The 23,849-nt window shown below is 37.5% G+C and overlaps 1 protein-coding gene across 1 annotated transcript in view; it reads right to left on the minus strand.

The window, feature by feature from the left end:
* CNTNAP2 (contactin associated protein 2) overlaps positions 1 to 23,849 on the minus strand; it is a 1,138,684-nt gene that overhangs the window by 101,740 nt on the left and 1,013,095 nt on the right. The window contains exon 17 of the mRNA XM_084507662.1: positions 17,274 to 17,444. Coding sequence (XP_084363788.1) covers positions 17,274 to 17,444 — 171 coding nt within the window. The remainder of the gene's footprint in view (positions 1 to 17,273; positions 17,445 to 23,849) is intronic.

Here is a 23,849-nt window from a genome sequence, read left to right on the forward strand (position 1 = left end):
ATGTAAACATAAACACTTATACTTCCTTAAGAGAAAGGATTAATTTCTAATAGAAATACAGACTGCTCAGACACCTTTCAGAATTTCTTAGCGTATTTAATTCCTTTTAACTTGAACAGAACTTAAAATATTTCCAAGAAGTAATTGTGAAAAGTTTCTACAGCATGTGATGGAAATTAAGTCAGTTTGACTTGTAAAATTAAACCAAAGCAAATTATATCCTCAAAGAGGATTTTGTATTTCTACTGATAATTTCAATAATATCATAAAAAAAAAAAAAAAAGAATATCACAAGCTTTTAGAAGAAAAGTTCATTTTTGAATTTAATTATTATTATTTTTTTATTATTTATTTTTTTAGGGAGTATGTCTTTTGATAAAAAGTGATACAGATGAAATTTATATATATATATTTTTTTTCTGAGTGGCAGTGGCAGTTAATTTCTACAATGAGCTAATAAATGCATGAAGCAGTGGTAAAGAAATGTGAAAATTTATGTCTGGAAAAGAAATGGTTTCTTATTTATACTTATAGTACTTTATTTATAATGGATCATTCAAAGAATATTTAGAAATTTTACAAATGACCATCAGCCTCTACTAGACATTCCTCCATGTCATATTCAGTAAACTATATAATTGATACTAGTGGTGATGCACGGACTAATAAGTGCTTAATTAGCTAATTACTTATAAGTGACTAATTAATCACTATAAGTGATTATACAGATATTTTTGACTAAAGAAATACAATTTTGAATTTCCCACTGAAATTTATTTTATAAAAACTAGGAGTTCAAAATTATTTTATAGTGGCAAAACATTAGATGAAAGGTTTACCTTGAAGAGTGAACTTCAACCTATTTAAAGACCTAGGGGGCAAGATACCTAGTAACTCTGTCCTTAGGGACAAAGGAGCTGAACAGAGTAAGCAACTACTTAAGGATGTTTTCCTCAAAGTACAAGAACTCTCCATCTCCTTGTGTAAGAAAGTGAGCAGGGAGAGCAGAAAACCAGCATGGCTGAGCAAGGACCAGTTGGTCAAACAAGAAGGAAACAAGAAGGAAATGCACAGGCAGTGGAAGCAGGGACATGTGCCCTGGGAAGAGTACAGGGATGCTGTCCAGATGTGCAGGGATGGGATCGGGAAAGCCAAGGAATGAATGGAACTGAGTTTGGCAAGGGATGCAAAGAATAACAAGAAGGGATTCTGCAGGTACAGTGCTCAGAAAAGAAAGGTCAAGGAAAGTGTACCCCTTCTGATAGATGAGAAGGGTGAACTGGTACTGACAGACACGGAGAAGGCTGAGGTACTCAGCAACTTCTTTGCCTCAGTCTTCACTGTCAGACAGGCATTCCTATGTCTATCATTTCCCTGCACCTGAAGATGAGTGGTGGGGAAACAAAGTCCTGCCCACTGTAAGCAAAGAGCAAGTTTGAGACCACCTGATAAAACTGAACAGGTACAAGGCTATGGGGACTGATGACATGTATCACAGGGTCCTGAGGGAAATGGCAGATGGAGTTGTCAAGCCTCTCTCCATCATATTTGAAAAGTTCTGGCAGTCAGGTTGAAGTTCCTGGTGACTGGAAAAATGTAAACATCACTCCCGTTTTTAAAAAGGGTAGAAAGGAGGACCCAGGGAACTACAGACTGGTCACTGTTGTGCCTGGAAAGGTCATGGAATAGATCCTCCTGGAAGCAGTGTCAAGGCAAATGCAACACAAGGAGGTGATCCAAGAGAGCCAGTTTGGCTTCACCAAGGGCAAATCGTGCCTAACAAATCTGGTGGTCTTCTATGATGGAGTGACCGCATCAGTTGACAAGGGAAGACCAACCAATGTCATCTACTTGGATTTCTGTAAAGCCTTTGACATGTTCCCACATGACATCCTGATCTCCAAATTGGACAGAGATGGATTTGAAGGGTGGACCATTTAGTGGATAAGAAATTGGCTTGAAGGCTGCACCCAGAGAGTGGTGGTCCATTGCTCTATGTCCAGGTGGAGGCCTGTGATGAGTGGTGTCCCTTGGGGTCTGTCTTGGGACTGGTACTATTTAATATCTTTGTCAATGATATAGACAGTGGGATCAAGTGCACCCTTAGCAAGTTTGCAGATGACACCAAGCTGAGCAGTTGATACACCAGAAGGAAGGGACACCATCCAAAGGGACCTGGACAAGCTTGAAAAGTGGACCCATGTGAACCTTAATGAGGTTCATCGAGTCCAAGTACAAGGTGCTGCACCTAGGTTGGGGCAATCCCAGACATGAAGACAGACTGGGAGAAGAACACATTGCGAGCATCCCTGTAGAGAAAGACTCTATATCTTGATTACATTGATCTAAAATCATGGGATTTTAGTGGACAAAAAACTTGACATGAGCAAGCAGTGTACACTTGCTTCCCAGAAGGCCAGCTGCATCCTGGGCTGAATCAAGAGGAGTGGCAGATTGAGGGAGGTGATTGTCCTCCTCTACTCTGCCCTTGTGAGGCACTTGGAGTACTGTATTCATGTCTGAGGCCCCCAAAAAAGAAGGGTGTTGATCTGTTAAAACAGGTCCAGAAGAGGGCTACTAAGTTGATCAGTGGGAGGTGAGGCACTGGAACTAGTTGCCCAGAGAAGTTTTGGATGCCCCATCCCTGGAGGTGTTCAAGACCAGGTTGAACAAGACACTGGGCAATGTGATCTAGTGGGTGGCATCCCTGCCACCCATGGCAGTGGGGTTGGAATCAGATGATCCTTAGGGTCCCTTCCATCCTACGCCATTCTATGATTCTATGATTACTAGAAAATGGGTAATCAATGATAGCATTCGCAAAGGAGCATATCAGACAGAAAAAGACAACTAAGACTTCCATTTATTTATTTATTTGTGTGTGTGTTTTGTTTGTTTGTTTATTTGTTTGTTTTGAAATAATATAAAGCTGTAGTGCCATTTCATTTTTCTGAAAAATCCCTGGTGACCAATAGTGTTCTCAGTGGTATAGTTGTAATTTCTTGTATGTACTGGAAGTCTAATACAAAATTTATCAGCACATCTGATAAATTGTGGTAGAAGCAACACTCCATGATCATTGTCATTAAGAACACTGATTAACAGTGAGTATTTTTGTACATGGCCTAGAAGATTTCCACATGATTTTCACAGATTAAACTATACGCATTTTTAAGCAATCTGGAAGGACTGCAATAAATGTTTCACAGATAGTGTTATTTCAATCAAAATTTGTTATACAAAAAACACATTTTTTATTTCATTAAAAGAAACATCAAAAGCATACTTAATTGCTGATGTACTTCCTGTTCTGTGCTGAATGAAATAATTTCATTTATTGAATGAGCTGCCATTCATGAACCATGAATTTAGCCTATTTGACCTTCTGCACTTTACAAGACAGAAAAAATGTATGTGCCAAAACTCACCATTCAAGAAATAAAGCTTTTGTTTTTATGTTAGCATGCCTTATAATTTCAGGGGTCTGCCAATAAACTCAGGCATGCTATGAATTAGAATACTTTCTCCAGTACTTAAGTTGTATGTTACATCCATGTATATTTTCAAGAGGATGTGTATTTGTCCATTAAATTTTACTTTGAAGAAACCTTTCAAATCTCTTCACTGCCAGGCTTGAGTAGCTCCCAAGAGCTGTCTGTCTTTGTCGGCTGAATATGAGCCAGCAGTGTGCTCAGGTGGCCAAGAAGGCCAACGGCATCCTGGCTTGTATTAGGAACAGCGTGACCAGCAGGGCTAGGGAGGTGATCGTCCCCCTGTACTCAGCTCTGGTGAGGCCGCACCTCGAGTACTGTGTTCAGTTTTGGGCCCCTCGCTACAAGAAGGACATGGAGGTGCTTGAGCGGGTGCAGAGAAGGGCGACGAAGCTGGTGAGGGGCCTGGAGAACAAGTCCTACGAGGAGCGGCTGAGGGAGCTGGGCTTGTTCAGCCTGGAGAAGAGGAGGCTCAGGGGCGACCTTATCGCTCTTTTTAGGTACCTCAAGGGAGGCTGTAGCGAGGTGGGGGTTGGCCTGTTCTCCCACGTGCCTGGTGACAGGACGAGGGGGAATGGGTTTAAGTTGAGCCAGGGGAGTTTTAGGCTAGATGTTAGGAAGAACTTCTTCACTGAAAGGGTTGTGAGGCACTGGAACAGGCTGCCCAGGGAAGTGGTGGAGTCACCATCCTTGGAAGTCTTCAAAAGACGTTTAGATGTAGAGCTTAGGGATATGGTTTAGTGGAGGGCTGTTAGCGTTAGGTTGGAGGTTGGACTCGATGACCTTGAGGTCTCTTCCAACCTAGAAAATTCTGTGATTCTGTGATTCTGTGATTCTTAAGGACTGTAAAATGAGAACTCCTTAGTAGAATTTCCTCTTATTCTGATCCAACTGACGGCACTGTTGATATTGCACATGGATGCCTGGAGGGTGAACCCATCCAGGATTTTGAAAACTGCTCACAAAACGCTAAGTACTAGGTGAAGGTTCTTAAGACACAAAAACTGTGGAAAAAAAAAAAAGGGGGGGGGGGGGAGGGGGAAGATAGGAATTACAACCCTCCTTAGAGTCAGTTTTCTATGCCTGTTTCCCTATTTCTCTTCCTCTTTCTTGTTACATTTTCTCTGAAATACATACTTTCATCCCCTCCCTTGTACTTTGTTTCTTTTAACTCTTCTGATGTATTTTTATAACCTTCAATGAGACTCATTGATGTTTTAGTTGACTTATATCAAAGGGAAAACCTAGCTTCCTTAGGATCCTTTTGAAATTCCATTCTTAGAACATGCCCTGTTATGGCTAGATTCAGAGCTTACTTACTAGCTGTAAAGCAGCATACAACAATAAGCTATGAATTGTAGACTAAAAAGTGCCAGACAGATATTGCTTCCCTCCACCTTGCTTGCTTGTTCCATGAAAACAGCAGCTTGTAAATATTCTACCTCTGGATAAGCAACATCTGCCAAACTTTTTAGACTTTTTTTTTTTTTTTTTTTTTTTAAATACACCTTTGACAAAGGGCTCACTGACTAGACCAGAAGACACAATTCAATGAAATGATTCACTGAAATACTTCCAATTGACTTAATAGACTCTGGATAGGAAAGGAAGACTTTCCAGGCTTTGATAGCATGGAAAAATATCTTGTCCACCTTTCCCACTTACACTCTGGTAGCTGAGTAGTCTTACAAAGTCATCTATAAATTACCTGGCCTGCTAACTTCATTTGCACTGGGGGTGAGAGACAGCTGTTCCAATGCTGACATTGAAACAGCACTGGTAACTTGTTCCTGGCTGCTGATGCTACCCTGAAGTGCTGTAATGGAACACAGTATCTGCTTTGAGGATGCCACATCTCATAGCATCAGGGAATCTCACTTATCAACTAAAAATTAAAACCACCAAAAGAACATCTCAGAGAGAAATTGCTGATACAAATTGCTGGATTGTAATGCAGGAATTTCTGTGTAGCTTGACTGACTGTTAATAATTGGTTAGTTGTCAAAAATCATGGCCATATTTACAGCAATTGAACTAAGCATCTTGAAGATTTCATCATTTATCAAATTCTCAAATGAAATGGTCATTTGAACTAATGAGCAAAAGCTTCACTCATTTGACCAAATGGCAATGGACATCTAAGCCCATGACTGCAGCCATCCCTGAGCTAAGTGCCAAATGAACTAGCTCTGGAAGCTGTACAGCTGCATTAACATGATGCTGTGCCAAAAGTAATTAGTCCTAATGAGAGGCTCTACTGTACCTAGGATCAAACACAGCATTGCTGAGTCTTGATCTGTGTGGACATACTATCTTTCCAGAATTAGTGCAGATATCTCTCTAATATAGTGGTTCATTGCATAGACAACACATTCTGTTTTTGCCTACAGATTAAGAAGCCAAACAAGAAAAGTCATGCAGCTTTACACTTTCTTGAATCTTACCCAGTCAGTATAGTAAATGAAGATGGAAGGTAGGAAAAATAGTTACTAGCGCAGATAACTATCAACTAAACCAAGAAACTAAGCTCCAGGAGTACCCCTGGAGTCAAAACTGGGTCCAGTCTTGTTCAGTATCCAATCTGTCATCTGCCCCTGGATGATGGGGACAGAGTGCACACTAGGCTGGTTTGCTGGTCACATAAAACTGTGAGGCTGAAACACTCTGTTCATGATAAAAACCAGAGAGACTTCAGCAGGCTGGAGAAACAAGCTGACAGGAACCTCATACAATTCAACAAGGAAAAGTACAAAGTCCTACACCTGAGGAGGAACAACCCCAGGCACCATGACATGCTGAAAAGCAGCTTTGCAGAAAAGGCTCTCGGGGCCCTGGTGGACACCAAGTTGAATGTGAGACAGCAATGTGTCCTTGTGCCAAAGAAGGTGAAATGGTCTCCTGGGCTGCATTAGGCAAACCATTACCAGCAGCTTGAGGGAGGTGATCCCTCCCCTCTAATCAGCTCTGGTGAGGCCACATCTGAAGTGGTGTACCCAGTTCTGGGCTCCTCAGTACAAGAGAGACATGGACATCCCGGAGAGAGCTCAACAGAGGGCCAAGAGGATGGTTAAGGGATGGAGAATTTTTCCTCTGAGGAAAGGCTGAGTGAGCTGGGGCTGTTCTGCCTGGAGAAGAGAAGGCTCAAGGGGGGACCCTATCAATGTATAGAAATACCTGAAGGGAGGCTGCAAAGAAGATGGAGCTACTTTTCAATGTTGCCCAGTGGCAAGAGAAGTGGCAATAGGTACAAACTGAAACACAGGAAGCTCGGTCTGAACATCTGGGAAAGCCTTTACTCTGAGAAAGACTGAGCTTTCTATTGGGATTTAGTTGAAGTCCACTGTCATTGTTTCACCAGCTTATGTGGAAAAGAAGGCTGATGCACTGTAGCACTAGTATTTTGCTTATGATATCTTTTTTTTTTGTTGTTGTTTTTGTTTTTTGTTTTTTTTCTGTTTCGATTAACCATTTAATGATGAATGCTTGCTTTGCTGGATGGAATTAGAACATAACTGTGAACTTGTTTACTGAAGCTCATGCTGGATAAGGCTACAGTGATCCTAGGAGGTGGAAGGAAGAAGCTAAAAAGTATAGCAAATATCAGTCTATCACTTGCAGTAAAAGTGTATTACTGGAGCACATCAAGAGGATGGTTTTCTGTCTTCAGATGATTTAGTGTCTACCAAATACAGATTTTGCTATTGGGACCTGCCTTTTGTGATTATTAAAAGTGCAAGTTATTTCTGTGTCATGTATGTTTCAGTTCCAAAAAAAAAAATCAAATCACAAAGTTCTACATTTTCCATTTTTCTCTGTTGCGTGTTTAGTCCTCTCGGGTCTCACTAGCAAAACCAAAGAAATTACAGACATTACTAAATTAACAAACAAATACATAAATAAAAGTAGGCCATTATTCTGCTAGTCTGTTGGTTAGTCTGCGGCATCAAGCTTAGTTCTGTTGTACACATGCCACGTGCACAAATATTCATGCTTGTGTATATAATCCAAAAGATTTGCAGACATATTTCAGTGCTTCATTATAGCTATTTTACATGGAGTTCAGCTAGCAACACTTTTTTCTCCCCTCACTGTCTTTCAGTATTGAAGGGAATAACAGAGTACAATTCTGTGTAGAGTCATCTCCTCAAGTAGGCAATTACAATTGCAATGTTTCAATACTGCTATTAAAAGTGGGCTATTCAGTATTGTAGCCTGCCCTCAAAAGGTTGAGAAGTTGGATGTATAAAGAACATCTGCCAGATGCAGCACTTCTCAGTTACAACTTGTTTCTGGTCAAAAGCCATTATGTCAGTGAGACATTGTGTTTCTATGCACATGCAAGACTAGATTACTCCTTTGGAGCAGGAGCTGGAGTACAGAACAGTGCAGACTTACAATCCTTCCCTGAATTTTCCCTGGGGTGGTCTAACCTGTTGTCTGATAGCAGCTGAGGGGGAATTTTTAACTGCTGGAAATGTGTCTTTACCTTTTCCAAAATGAACAGGCTACCTGCAACTGGCTAAATGCTCTCCAGGTGCAAGGTAGTAAAAAAGAATGTTCCTGGCTTCTCTGACCTTGTGGAGAGACACTAATTCTATGACTTTCTACCGGCAGACAACCACTTACAAATGCAATTAGCAGTATTTTGGAAAGCAGTAAGACTCCTGGAGCTCAATATGAAGGGAAAACAGAACTGGATAGTGTGGCTTCCTCATGAATAAGCATCTATGAGAGGACCATTATAAGAAGGGATTTGATTTTGGTAATGACTAAGAATCAGATATTTTTATTTAATTTTAGAATAAACACAACTATTAAATAACCGATCAAACATAAATGTCAGCCTTTCTACATAATAGATTAAATTGCTTTGGGGGACAAAAATATTATATTAAAATGAAAGTACCAAATTTGCTCATGAATTATCATGCAAAGGCCAAACACGCCCTCGGAATTATTTATTATCATTATTTATTAATAACCTCAGTTATGCTAACTGCACTCCAGCCGTCTTGTAGATAAGCACTTGGAAACAACTCATATTTTTTATGGTTATATTTTAGTTTATATAGCAATTTTCAGCTGTAGACATGAAGAATGAAAAATTACATTACCAGTACTGCATAAACAGGGAACCAAATAAAAGATATGTGAAAGAACTTGTTTAATGTCAAACAACAGATGACCAGAACAGGGCATGAAAAGATACCTACTTGCTTTACTTCTAAGGCAATACAATTGCAGATAGATGATGTTACTTCCCATCCATACAGCCCTCTTCCAATAACTACTTAGCAGTTTGGAAGAAAGAAAGGAAAGGTGACTCAGTTGAAGGTCTTGTTGATCTCATGAAAGGTGCTAAAGCTTAAAAAAAAAATATAGCAGCAATGTCTTCTGGTCTCTTTTGTGAGAGATGATTCACAAAAAGGGAACTGTAGTCAGTATGCTGAATATAAAAGGAGAGGAGGAGTGTGCTTTCCTATCTGTAGTAGGAAATAATATACTTCATTAAACTTTTTAAACTCCAGTGCTTTACCATAGAACTGCACTGGTTTCAAACAAGAAAAGACACCACAACAAGTGGAATGCACAGACATCAAAACACAGCTCTCTCATGTAGCATTCTAAGGGTTTTGTGTAACAGTTAGTTATTTTTTTATTGTATAAAAGGCAAAATAAAAGTCATAAAATCACACAATATCCTGAGTTGGAAGGGACTAACAAGGATCTGCAAGTTCAACTCCTGGGTTCACAAAGGACCACCCAAAAATCCAACCATGTGTTTAAAAGCATTTCCCAAAGGCTTCTTGAGCTCTGACAGGCTCAGTGCTGTGACCACTGCCCTGGGGAGCCTGTCCCAGTGCCTGATGACCCTCTGGGTGCAGAACCTTTTACTAACACCCATCCTGACCCTCCCCTGTCCCAGCTCCATGATGTTCCCTCAGATCCTGTCACTGTCCTCAGAGAACAGAGCTCAGCATCTGCTCCTTCGCTCCCTTGTGAGGGAGCTGCAGGCCACCATGAGGCCTCCCCTCAGCCTGCTCTGCTCTGGGCTGAACAAACCAAGGGACCTCAGCAGCTCCTCAGACCTCTTCCTATCTAGACCCTTCACTACCTTCATAGCCCTCCTTTGGACACGAAGTGTTCAAATGTATATGCTACCATTCATGAAATCCAATTATTGTGGGAGCATGGTAAAATGTCAGAGATTTTTAAGAGGAGAGGAGAAAGAGTCTCCTTTCCATAAGAAAAATTGCTGGGAAGTTGGCATGGTTTTAAAATTACTGAGCGATGGGACTGGCTGCTTATCAACTCCTCCTCCTCAAATATGTTGCATTTGAATCTCACAAAAATCACCTAAATTTGTGATTTTTTAATGTGATTTGCATCACATTAAAAGTTGTAATAGCCTTGTGCAAGCCTGAAAAGTAGACATCAAGACCGTCGTTTATTTTTTAAATGGTGTGATTTTGAGAAAAAACGCATTGCATATGTGCTTTTCTTCCTCTTTTGTGGTGTTTTTCTTATTTCATAGCTTGTGGAATGGGTGTAAGTTCTGCTGGAGATTGTGGTTAAGACTTGTAAAGGTATTCAAATGCCTGGGTTGTAGCTGCCAGGAAACTTTAAAAATCTGGCCAGGTGCTCAACGTGATATGAGTTGATTGATTTTTCTGCCTGGACATGTAGCTTTTTGTCATTTGTAGTGGCTGGTTTATAAGCAATTTTTCACTGCTTTTATTTATTTCTCTGTGCCTGTGCAGGGTTCACCATCAGGGTAAGGACCCTGTTGTGCTGTACTAACAAAATAATAATGTCCATCCAAAAAATATGACATAAGTTTACTTTTAGTGTAGTTACTCTGTATATATGAAGAGGGCAGGGGCAGGGTATATGGACCCTGGTACTGTGGATTCTTTTTATTTTTTATTATTCTTTTTATTTTTAAATTTAAACAAAGATTTTCTCTGAAAACTATTGTTATAATTATTTACTGTTGACAATGTTCACGGTGGACCCCCCAAAATGGAGATGAGGTCTTTGAGGAAAATATATCTAAAAAATATGAAAATAAGGACTATCATGGACTGGTATGGAGATATAGAGACTGAACTGACATTTTGGAGGTAAAAATATGTGCCCTGACTTCGTGGTCATTAGAGGTAGAAAACTCCTGTAACACACTGGTGGAGGATGAAAGCTACGGCCATGCTGAATGTACTCATTTTTGAATGCTATTTGAGTGAGGGACCTGCCTGTTTCAGACTCCTTTCCCTAACTACCTTACTTCACTCTATGCATGAGTCTCATGAAATGTAATGCCAACAGGACACCCATTCCTGTTTCTTACTGTAGTAGTAAAAACATAAAAGAGTGAGTGAAAGGATTTATATCTGTAAATAATATTTACTATTTCTAATTCATATTGATAGAGAGCTTTCTATAGTACTTGAGTAGACACAAAATGCTCTATTGTAATCCAGACTCTATTTTATAAACAAAGTCAAGACGTTTAGATCAAGAGGATATAAAATACCTAATTTACATAAGATTATGTAATAGCAGTCTTGTGATAGTAACTGTTTTTATGATTTTCTTAAAAAAATAAATTCATTCTTTTATTAGATTTTTAATAAAATTGTTAGGAAAATCTGTGGCCAAAACTTTAGATGATAATTTAAAATTTACCACATTATGATGTTCTTGCAAACACTTAATCCAAAAATGATTATATTCACTTGAATCAATTTATTGGCATAGTTTGAATTAATCCTGTGCATAAAGATTTGAAGTATCATGGATACAATTGTATCATTAGCAAAAATACCTCCTCTTTCACTGTATCTTATCACATTAAATGTTTTTCTATTTTAAAATTGTATTCCTTTGGTGAAAGCAATAAAAAAATGTTTAGACTTTTCATAGACTAACTAAGCAATTTCCAACACTTTATGTTTAAAGGCCAACTGAAAAAAAAAAAAAAAAAAGAAAAAGAAAAAGAAAAAGAAGTAGATTGCAAGGTACCAAAACCCTATTTAAACACTGAGGAGAAAGATTCCCAAGAACATCTAAAGAAATAGGACCAGATGTCCAACTGGATTCAGGTTATAGGAAGCAATGCAGTTTGGTTGGACTATTTCAGATTTTGTCACTCACAGTGTTTCAAAGTATGGGATAATATTGAGGATTAGTAATAAAGGTAATTAAAGAGTAAACTACTATGGATGACATTGCAGTGAGTGTCTGCTATAGATCACCTGACTAGAACACATGCATGAGGCATTGTACAGACAGCTAGAAGCAGCCTCATGTTCACAGGCCCTGGTCCTTATGGGATACTTGGGTCACACCAACAGCTATTGGAAGGACAACACGGCAGAGCATAAGCAATCAAGGAGGTTCCTGTAAAGTGTCGACAACTACTTCCTGACATAGATCATACAGATGCCAACAAAGAGAGATGCTCATATTCACAAACAAGGAGGGGCCTGTTAGGAGTGTTAAGGTTAAAGACAACTTTGCCTGAAATGACCATGAAATGGTGGATTTCAGTATCCTGAAAGCAGGGAGGAAGGTGAAAAGGGAGATCACAACCCCTGATTTCAGAAGGGCAGACTTTGGAGAAAGTCATTTCCAGCTCCAGACAGTTTTAGCCAGTTCTCCATCCAAGTTGTTTATTTGCTACCTTTGACTTGCTCCCAAACACCAGAGCACCTATCCCCATATGCAGATTAGATATAAAGATAAAGGTGGAACTAGTGTTTTCAGAAGGGTCATAAACTGCCCTTTTTAAATATCAAGTTTTTTTCACCACTTGCCTCAGCTGGAAAGAAATCTGACCTTGAAAAAAATGATGCTTGTGGTTTTTTCGGTCTTAGGATGAGAGTTTGCAAAAGTTGTAAAAACATTTGGATCAAAAATTTCCTTGAAGAAATTTAATTTTTATTTTTCTTTTCAATTTAATTTGATAGTTTCCTACTGGCCCCTGGGATGAAGGGATTCCTAAGTGTGCTTTACTTTCTTTGTATATAGCTTTGAAATTACAACATTCTTTGATGTGTGGCTATACAACATGCTCTCGTAGGGGGCTGTTTTTCAAAAAAATTATCTGTTGCTAGGAAAGCAAAACAAACAAACAATAACAACAACAAATAAACCACAACAATGAAGGTCACACCAGTTTCCCTACTCAGCTACAAAGATAAAGCAGTGGAATATGTAAAGCTGTATTTACATTAACATAAGGGAATTTAAAGGGTATCATGTACAAAATTCATTGATATGGTAGAATTCCATTTTAGGATGCCCTTGGAGAAAGAAGTGATGAAGTTATTAAAATCTGTAAAACATATATATTAATCAGTCATGTTTTAGAGCATTAAGTCTGGAGGAATGAATGCTGTCTAGGAAGAATCAAACAGCAATGCAAATCATGTTCCCTGGCCCATCACTGCTTTGTCTCATTTCAGAAAAGTTACTTACATCTCAGCTAAGTAGCCTAGAAACAGCCTAGCACAAGAAGCAATATGGCACTTTTCTCTTCAAGTGCAAATGTTAGATATTAAAGTGCTGTTGGTATCCCTCGCCCACAAAGTAAGCCGACTCATCCTGGAGACATCCTGCTGCTCTCATTAGCAAGCTACCCCATGCAATCCTTTTCACAGCAGCTAAGTTCACTGATCACTCCTTGGGGAGACTTTTAGGGTGGCTAGCATTGCAGGGGTTATCAGCCAAGTGATGTCTCTGAATGTAGGGGCTGTAAATATTTCTAGCTTTCTGCAATAAATTAATAAGAAAACTCCTTCGTCTCTTACAAGTTCATGCCAGGATCAAACACAAGTTGACCTTTCTTTTTATAAGCCTCGTCTTTTCTTTTTTTCCCCTGCTGTAAAACTGTCTTCCTGTTTGCTTACTTCGGAATAATAACAGTGGGATACAATTCATTAGTGTCTGTAAATTGCTTGGAGGTGCTGGGATGAGAGGAGCTACAGAAATGCACAGAATATCTTTTTCATTACAATATTATGACAGTGGCATTAAGAGAGTTTTCTGAAAACAATTTAACTCTCTACTGGCTTTTTAGAGCAATGATCCTGGGAATCTAATACAAAAATGCGTTAGTAGATGCTTCCTCCCAGATTATCAAGAATAGGTCCCATTCAAAACTTGCTTTCAGGAACACATTTCTCCAAAACATGGGATTTCTCTTGTTCAGAAAATTCAGTAGCTGGAATTTTATATTCATAACTCTCTGCAGTCTTCAAGAAACACCTCCTAAATGTATAAAAACATATTCTTCAACATTTTATCCTAGTCAGATTTGTTGACATTCCACCAGATTTTAGGTAGCCTCCTGTTTGCTGCAAAGTTTTGAGTAAGGATCCTGGAGACCTATTTCCCTCTACCCTGATGGCTCTCCTTTCTAGAAGCTCTAGGCAGGTTCAGTTGCACAAAGCTATCATTCCCAGGAAGGAGTGGCTACAAAGAAGACTTGAGCAGGGAGGTGAACTGAAAGTCTTCAAGAATTCAAAGTGAAATTCTTGGCATGTTTTATATAGCAACATTTGACAGTAGAATGCTTACAAAAAATAAGAGCATTAAGATATCTTGTGAAGAGCTCAAGGATCCCTGTCATTGTTGTCTGATATACAGACTGCTGTTTAGTCTGTTTTGTCATGCTAGGTCTGCTTCCAACCTCAGCACCAATGGAAGTGGAGGTAAAGGCAGAGGATTAATCAGGGCAATGGCCAGCTGAACTGGTTCGGTGTAGTAGTAAGTCTCTTATGGTAGATCTGTGTAGCTGATGGGCCACTCAGTTTATTTCAGTTCGCAGAAGTATTGCATACTGTAAGCAACTCCCTGTCATGTTGCAGAACAAGTGCCAGCTCTGTTGCATGTACATGCAATAAATATATATAGAGTGTAAACTAATTTTTAATTATGATGTTAGGTACACGCTGGGGGAAAGAATGAGGGGCTACGAGAAAGATATTTGCTGTTGCCAAACTGTTTCTCTAACTTTTTCAAACTATTTTGTGGATTGCATTTATGAAAAGCATGGACAAGGAACATGTCAGGTTACAGTCCTCTGGGTCCTAAAAGGTAGATCAAGGCTAAAGGAAGAAAATGAAAGCCTTAGAATAAATGAATAAATGGTGTTCTTAGTGGTGTCATATGAGGACTGGATTTGGCATTAAACCTGGCCAAAACTGTGTAGAAAATCTCTAAAGGTGAAAACATCATTTTTCTTGCCCTAAAAATAATTTTAATTTAAAAACTTATATAGAAAATTTGACCAAAGATGTGTGGTTTCCTAAAGCACTGATTTACAGAAAAAATTTACACCCTATCAAACTACCTCTTGTCTAAGCCAGTCATTGTCAGCTGACCAGCCACCTGTAAAAATAACATGTAGATTTACTGATGTATGTAAAAACTGAGTTTTAAGATAATTCTACATCTCTCTCTGCATACTGCTCCTTGAATGATGATAAGTAAGAGCCTGCCAGGGGATCTGCTTGATAAATGGAGTACCCAAAAATTTCAACCACAGTCACCACTTTTTTCAACCACATTTTGCCACTTTTTTTTTGTTTGTTTGTTTTTCTTTGTTTGTTTTGTTTTGTTTTCAATGACAGTCTTCCTTGTCTGCTTGGAAAAGCTTAAATCAGAGAAACATATTCTTCCCTTCCTTCATCCCTCTCCTCAGAGATGTTAATATGGAGCTGAAGACACGTGAATTTATAAGCTACAAGATTGCACTTCTTTTTCTTATAATTCTAGAGAGTAGGAAAATAAGCTGTGCAGTTATTAGACCTTAAGAAAGCACACTAATAAAATAATTTAATGAGAATTCCTAGCAATAGCTATTGTGCTCAGAATAAAAAATGCAATAGCAAGCTTCTTTCCAAAGACTTGAATCTAAGAATCTTTACAGACCAAATGATTTGTTCTCCTAATATATTTAGCCAGTTCATTAAGTCTATTGAAATACTTTAAGTCTATTGAAATACTGAGAGGTTTTAGAACCTCTCTGTTCCTGGTCTGTAGAACAAAGCTTATGCTAACTGTACATTACAAATATACACAGCTGTTTCACATATAAGGGAAGAACAAGAAAGAACTTGTCTGTTGAAATCAGCAACTTTTTTTTTTTTTTTTTTTTTTTTAAGGAACGGACTGCTCTTCAATGAAATTTGCACCTGTACAAGAAGGCATTGAAAAGACAATGTAGCCGTTATTTGAAGTGCAGCAGCTTGCAGCAAATATGTCACAACTGACATTACATAAAAACTTTTAATACAAAATAACATTTCTGTAAGATAATTTGATGCATTAGCTAGAAATAGTTTGCTAAAGGAAAACTTCAGGGTTTAAAGATAATACTGTAATTATCTTACTGACTTAATTTTATGTTTCCATTACGAAACAAATTCATGTATCAATTTTATGGGACTTATGTAAAGGGGAAGCAAACTCTTTTAAGAAGCAGAAGAATCTATTGTAATCCATGCAAGGAACTTCTGAAATTATTAAACTTTGTTTTAAAATTGATTGAATTCCAACAAAATGTAAATGCAGACTAGAATGAAACAAACTACTGAAAAATAGATAAAATATGTCCATGCAATAGACATGCAATTCAGAAAAGAGAATGAATTTCCTTTTTGTTACTAAACCCCCAGCATTTAACTCATTTTGAACTGTGACTAGTATAACTTTGAAGTCACAGAAAGAAATATTTTCTGGGATCTGAAAATTTCAAGACTAGTTTCCAGGAAAGAAAAGGTAGACTGAACGCAATTATGTTCAAATGAACTGTTCTCTGTACCACTTGGCAAATATTTTTAAATTAGATATGTGCATGCAAATCTCATTGAACCTACATAAAAAAAAAATAATAAATTATTTGGGATACATAAAAAAATTAATCCTTCAGCATTAGTGACTTTTGCCACTGACTTTTGTACATATATATTTAGAACCAGGTTCTTGACCTCTGTGAGTAGCTTCTGCAGCAAACAGAAGAAAAAATGTTTTTCTCAGTACTAGAGTGCAGACAGGGAGTTTGCTGCACTCATGTAACTACGCTGCTGTAATGTGCCACTAGAGGCTGTATTAGCCATTACACATAGCACAGCAGGCCTGTCACCACTCCTGTTTATGGCAGGGCAAACTGAGTCGAGGGAGAACACAGGAGACATAAAACACTGTTTTCTCCTAATTCAACTGCTTCAATTTCACTAAACACAATTCATGTACAGCTGAGGATTTCAGCACCTTGCTTGCAAGTTTGCTCTTGTGCCATTTTAAGTGGTTTAATAATAAAATTAACTTTTGATCAGCAATTTCACTAGCAGATCATGCCAATAAAGAATTATTTCTACATGATTTTTAAAGATATTTTAGATATTGTATTATCAGCTCAGGCTCCTTACAGTGCTCCTACACAGCTGCAGACATACATTTTAAAGAAATAAAACTTGGCATGCAATTTTGAAGAATCTTTTAAGGTCTGTGCTTTTTTTTTAAAAAATTTTAACTGGTGGTACTAATTCTATACTTCTTTCTATTGCTCTCTTTGATAAACAAATCAAAGAAACTTCAATAGTTCTTCCTATGTAATACAATCTAAGAAGAAGTCAAGTAGTGTATTTTTTTTTTTTTTTTCCTGACTTAATCAATGTTACATATTTTACTGAATAATGCATGTTTCTTGAAACCTGTTACCTGACATGAACCTGTGTCAGGTTCCAAAAAGAGTAGTGGAAAGCACATACTTACATTTCAGCTCCAGTTTGATGAAGTCAGTGTTCCCCAGATTCTCAAGAAACACCCCATCTGAGGCTGATGTTTTGAAATAGAAAGAGATATCTGCACTTGTTTCCCCTTGGAAGGTAGAGAAGTGAAGATAGGATGATGATGTGATGAAAGAAGCTGCATTCCAGTAATTTCCTGCAGGGATGGGATAGACAGGAAATACACACATTTGAGTGCTCCCCGGAAGCAGTATGAAAATTTGAAGTTTTAATGCTAATACATGCTACAATGTTGTTTACATTGAAAAACAAAACAAAACAAAACAACCAACCAAACAAACAAAAAACCAACCACCTTGCTTCTACTATCTCCTTTTTACTTTGGATAAATGGAATGTTTTTTATTTTATTTTATTTTATTTTATTTTATTTTATTTTATTTTATTTTATTTTATATATATATATTTTTTTCTGGAAGGTGGAACACACTACTTAAATATATATATATATTTATATAAAAAGTTCCCAATTCATGATGGTCATACACAAATGTATTGCTGAGATAAGTCTTCAATACAGTACAGTTACTGCACTTAACATATAGTTGTACCTCAGGTGCATGTTTTGCATTTATATATTGCCTCATGTGTAACATATCTGCCTTCAGATTTACTCTACACAATGACGCACATTTCTTCTGAAAATGTAGCCAGGTCTAATAAAAGTCTGGTAATACATATCACAGGAAGAATCCAATAAATGAAGCTAAGCAATACAGACATAATTAACACATCCATTCCCTAACACATTTTCCCTGGAGAAAAATCATCATTAACAGTATTCAAGAACTATAACAGCACTTAGCTAGCAAGGCAGTCAACATTCCATGCAAGGTAGCATTGTGTTTCAAAGACAAAAAAATTCATAAGATACAGTGAGAGACTGAAACAAAAAAAAAAAATCATAAGATACAGTGAGAGACTGTTACTTCACCAGGATGCATATGCGTCCAGATTAAGAAATTATTAAGATATCATCGTTAACTCAGCCCAGCCCGGTGCTTAGTATCCTGGCTAATAAACACAGTAAGAAACCACTTTCAATTCCAGCCATAACTCCCAGAGATTGGTTCTCCATCATTAGATTACTGAACTAGGTGATAACACTATTATTTTTCTGGTTAGCACTGGATGCATGTGAATGAGCCTGCTGAAGCCCCAGAAGCTTAACACTGGTTTTATAATACCACCAGCACAGACCCAAGTCAGAAATAATTTGTGTAATTTATTAATCTCTATTCAAATTTAAATTGAACATTTGAATTAACAGAAGAAGGCTGTTTAAGCATTCTATGCATACTCTTTTTCATATTTTTGTCCCATCTCCTCCATTTGATTCTACCTCTCTCAAGAATGCAGAATGAGTGGTTTTGAAAAAAAGAAGCAGCTTTCTATTTTACTTTAATCAGTCCCAGGAAGAAAGTTGCATGTGAGATTTTTTTTGTGTGCTTATGCATGTGTGAGCAGTGAAAAAGGGACCAAATGGCTTTGGTACAGTGTAAATGTACATTCATAACACATATGTATATATATTTTGTGAATTAACCAGTTCACCTTTAAAATTACCTGGCTTTTGCCAAAAATAACATTTCTTGTCTATTACTACTTACCATGCTTAGACAAACTGGCAGGTTCCAGATTAAATATTATTAATGATTTCTATAAAAATATCAACAATATTTATATCATAAACAGTCTTGGGCAAGAAAAGTCTGCTAATTAAGTGCAAATTCTTTTTTTTGAAAACATATGTAGTGATAAAGCAACACAAATAAAAATGTCTAGAATTTAATTTTCATTCATGGTCCCAGGCCTCTTCCAATCTCTTACCTTTCAGAGTACTTCCTCAATATTAGGGTTGCTGAGGGTATAGGTGAAGGAGGGCTTTGGCAATAATCTTGTTCTTAGTACAGGCTCCAGATGGAACACCATATATGCTTTCCCACTTGCAGATGTACCTGGACATCTACATTTCTTTCTCATTGGAGATCAAGATATGCTAGATGCTGGCAAACTTTTTGGATATGTTTTATTCCACTTGCTGAATAAACTCACATGATATAAACAGGACTTAGAAAGTCAGGAATATATGCAGTCCTTGTTAAGGAGCTAATTTAGCTGCCCTGCATAACCTTGTAGAAATGCTTTCAAGTTTTCATAAATCAAATAAGTATTTTAGACTTCTAGCTTTACATACTCTGAATATTGACTAAGTTATAAGCCTAAAACACATAGAACATATGACAAACAAAGGACTTGTGAGAGCTGCAAGGGTTCTACCAAAAAATACAAATACTAATAGAGACAAATACATGTTCGGGGGGATAGGCTCCCCAGTCATCTCTGTATCCCAAGATGAGACTGAGGTGAATATGCAGCTGCATCATCATGCATCCAAGCAGCACAGCTGCAATGGCGTCTACTGTCAGGGTTCCTTCTCTAGCCCAGGATTCCACTAATAGACCAGCTTTCTTGCCACCATCATCCTGCCATCAGCCACTGTATGCAAATTGTTTGTACCACGCTTACATCTTCTGTGAGTGTGACAGAGCTCAAGTACTACAGGTTGGAAACCTGTCTTAACTAATCATTTCCACTAGTGAATTGAAAATGGTTTTGTTGAAGGGATCATATTTTTGTTTTATTGTGTCAAGTCAACTCACAATGGGACCCTGCTCCCTTAGCAGTAGCCTCCACTATATAATATTATTGTTAATATTGTAATTAAATAAATAAGAGCAGGAACTGCTATATGAAACAATTTATTTTGTAATATTTCATTTATAATTTTTTAATTAACTTCCAACCCTCAAAGTATTACATGTACTTTAACACAGATTCAACCTTCAGACATTCAAACAACCTGAAACATTCTGGGTTAACTCCTTAACCAAGAGGGCTCATAACAAAAGTGCAGGTTTGCCATTACATTAAACTAATCTTCAGTTGTATCTGGCCATTCCTCTTTGTATAATTAGAGGAGAAGATTTCACTTTCATTGTTTTTAAAGTAAAATTTAGACTGCAAGGTCTTTAAGGCTGATGTGAGTTGTGAGTTTATCTAAGTCCTAGCCATCTGGTGAAGACTTCAAAGCATCACTGCAGTGCATCTACAAGTAGGACTACCATCACCAATTACAGCACAGAACCAGACATGTTGATGGGTTCATACTAAAATGTATGTCTCTGTTTTGTTCAAACTAAATCCACCAATTTTTATTTAATGCTGTATCTAGTCTACTGAGGAGGTCTATCACTAAGTATTTTACATTTCATTTGAAATGCTGTGATTTGGCTCTGCATAAAGCCTTATCTGGGGATGCTAGTTGTGAGAGGATAAATACAAACTGTTCAGACTGAATGGGAAAACCTGCAGCTTGAGAGAGACATTTTCAAAGTTTATTCATAACAAATTTCTATAAAGATAAAATCATGTTTTTAAACATTGGTATACATTCATCTTAAAACACTTTCAGGGGAAATTAACATTTTATTAAGTGTACAATGGAATGTCTTGCTAAAAATACATAATGATTTTTATCACAAAATTGTATCTGTTGATAAGAAAGGGGCTGCCTCAGGAAATCTTGTATAAAAATCCACTTGACACACATTATTGCTGTTGCTTGCTAGGAACTTTTGTAAGTCACCATTGCCTCAAAATTTCTTTGGCACATTATCCCCCTCCTTTCCTCAAAAAGCTTGAATATATTGATCCTACAGACATTTTCCTACTGATTTAGGCTGAGAAAGCAGTAGATGGAAGAAACTGGAATTAGGACTTAAATTGCAGGGTGGACATTATGGCAGCAGGGATACCAAAGTATTAGGAGGTGGGAAAGGTAGTTTATTTAGAAAGAACACTCTACTAAATTTGTAATCCACCCTGTTAATAATTATTATTATGTCATAAATATTGCACAGGAGCAGCTGTACCTTACAAAATGGTATGTTTACACAATGTGATTGAGAAAGTCTTGCAGGAAATGCTCTGATCTACAAGAAAGTCACTCAGCCTAGGAGGGTTAGTATTTATTAGTCAGTATGCTTGGAAACATTAAGATAGGGAAGAAAAAAGGGCTTCAAATGTGAAGATGAGAAGAAAGAGGTGCTTAGAGTCACACCATCCCTTTGGTTCTCCTTTCTTCCTCCAGCTACTTAAGGAACACATTTATTGTACAGAATGCTCAGAAATACAGTTGAATAATTTTATTTTTCTTCTTTATAAGCTCACTTAGAATTCTGTAATCAAGACCACATCTCTATTGTACTACATCTATCTTCACTGTAAGCCTGCTTAGTGTTTAAATTTGACTTAGACCAACTAAACAGGTACAAGATATGCTGCTGCCATGGAAGCACAAATCCAAATAAAATCAAGATACCAGACAAGCTTTTTCAATTGTTTACAACCCAAGACAAATTTAAGATTCCCAAAGCCGGGCTGTGTTTCTTATTGTTTTTTTTTTTTTTTTCCCAGACTAAAAATATTAATGAGAAGGGTCACCTTAAATCTCATATAATGGAATCACAGAATATCCTGAGTTGGATGGGACTCACAAGGATCATCTTATCCAGCTCCTGGCTTCACACAGGACTACCTAAAAATCAAACCATATGTCTAAGAGTGTTGCCTAAATGCTTCTTGAACTCCAGCAGACTTGGTGCCATGACTGTTTCCTTGGGAAGCCTGTTCCTTGAAGATTTTTCCTATGAAGACCCACTTCAGGGAGGAGGAAGGAGATGGTTACTGCAGTATTAACAAGGACAAACTCAGGTTGTGTTGAATTGTGCAACATGTACTGACATCTTTTTAAGTGTGGTAGTTCCATAACCTGATAACACAGAGTCACTGGACTTATAGAAGCCAGACTCACAGCTTCTCCCTTGAATTATTTTTGTCTAGAAATCCCTTGCTAGCTCCCATCAATATCTTCTTTTTTAACATGATTGAAATTCATGCTTTAACACTATCAGTTTCTCTTTACATTTAAACCCCATTGAAATGGATAATAGCAATAGCAGAACTGTAAAAGACATCAGTGCTTTTAGCCCAGCTAGGCAATAGAACTAGAGAACGAATGCTATAATGTCAGGCAGCTCTTATGTATTACAATAGACCAAAAACCTCCAGGGCCCTCATCTGCAGCAAAACAGATTTTCTATCAAAACCATTATGTGAATAAAATGTAAGAATAGTCTCCTATTTCAGAGAAGATGGATGTGTGAATGGAACACTGCTCTGTGCCACAAAGTAATGGATTGAGATTATCCTTACAATTATGTTCAACAAATCAAGTTTTTTTTTTTTCCCTTTTTTAATTCTGGGAAAGAGGAATCTACATGTGTACGCTCAGAGCAGTTTGAGTATCAGTACAGCAACAATCACAGCTTTGATTCAAGACTTCAGGTCTGCATCTCGAGTGAAAATCAACCCTAATGAAACCCAAACTGCCTGTTGGGCTTCCTTGCTATTGAAACAATAGGGGAAAAGGAGGAAAGAGTTTCCAATCCAAAAAGAATATTGCAGGTTATTCAGGAAACAGAAGAAAAGTCAAAGCAAATTGTTTGCGTTTCTCATGCTTGAAATGCTTAACTGAAATCCTGAAGCAAGGCAGGCACTAGTCAGAATGGGGCTGAGAATGCAGCTTCAGTCTGGGCAGGAGGAGAATGTGCTCAGAAGATAGGGCAAGAAGGATGGCAATTCAGCAGCAGCCTAAGCCCTTTGATGGAAGGAGTACAATACTGATGACTCTTCTCAATTACTGAAAGGTCTTCTTGGTGTCATTTTTGGTTGTGCTAACATGCATTCACAACTTTATTCTTTCTTCATTGGTCTGCAACTCCTTTTTTTTTTTTTTTTTAATATATATATTTTATGCCTTATATATATCTTATATCTTATATATATTTTACTATACATCTTTTACTCTATTACCTTCTTTACATCTACTGTACTTACATTATATAGAATATACAGTATATCATAAATTTTATGTACACTCTTCACTTTCTTTGATGAAATCTGCCTCATCCAGCTCCAATCCTTAATTTCTTTGACCATGTTGCTTATAGCCCTGGGGTCCCCTGTATCAGTCTGTGGCCTGTCTGTATATCTCAAGTAAAGATGAAAATACTGTATTTCTCCGGCCACAGGTTTATATTTTATCAACATCATGGCAGAATACCAGTTAAAAAGAAGCATGTAAATTACTACTTAAAATAAAATTAAGATGGCAGTGTCTTGATTTACTTAATCCAAACATGAATCCAGAAAAATAAACTAAACTGAATTACTTCATAAGAAGCCAACAGGACAACAGGCTTAACAGCAGAAAAGTCCTATGACAACACACAAGAAAAATAATCCCCAAGTCAACAGATGAAGAGTGCATTAACACTGCATAACAGCAAAGCTGAATTACAGTCTTTCAGGCTGAATACAAATACAGGTTAGATTTCAATTTTCAAGATAAAACTAGCTCTGCATCTTTCAACAAAGTAACAAACGCCTGGAAGTCCAGAGCAAAACTTGTTGAGAAT

The sequence above is a fragment of the Aythya ferina genome (genome assembly GCF_964211825.1).
Source record: "Aythya ferina genome assembly, chromosome: 2".
NCBI classification, from domain to species: Eukaryota; Metazoa; Chordata; class Aves; order Anseriformes; family Anatidae; genus Aythya; species Aythya ferina.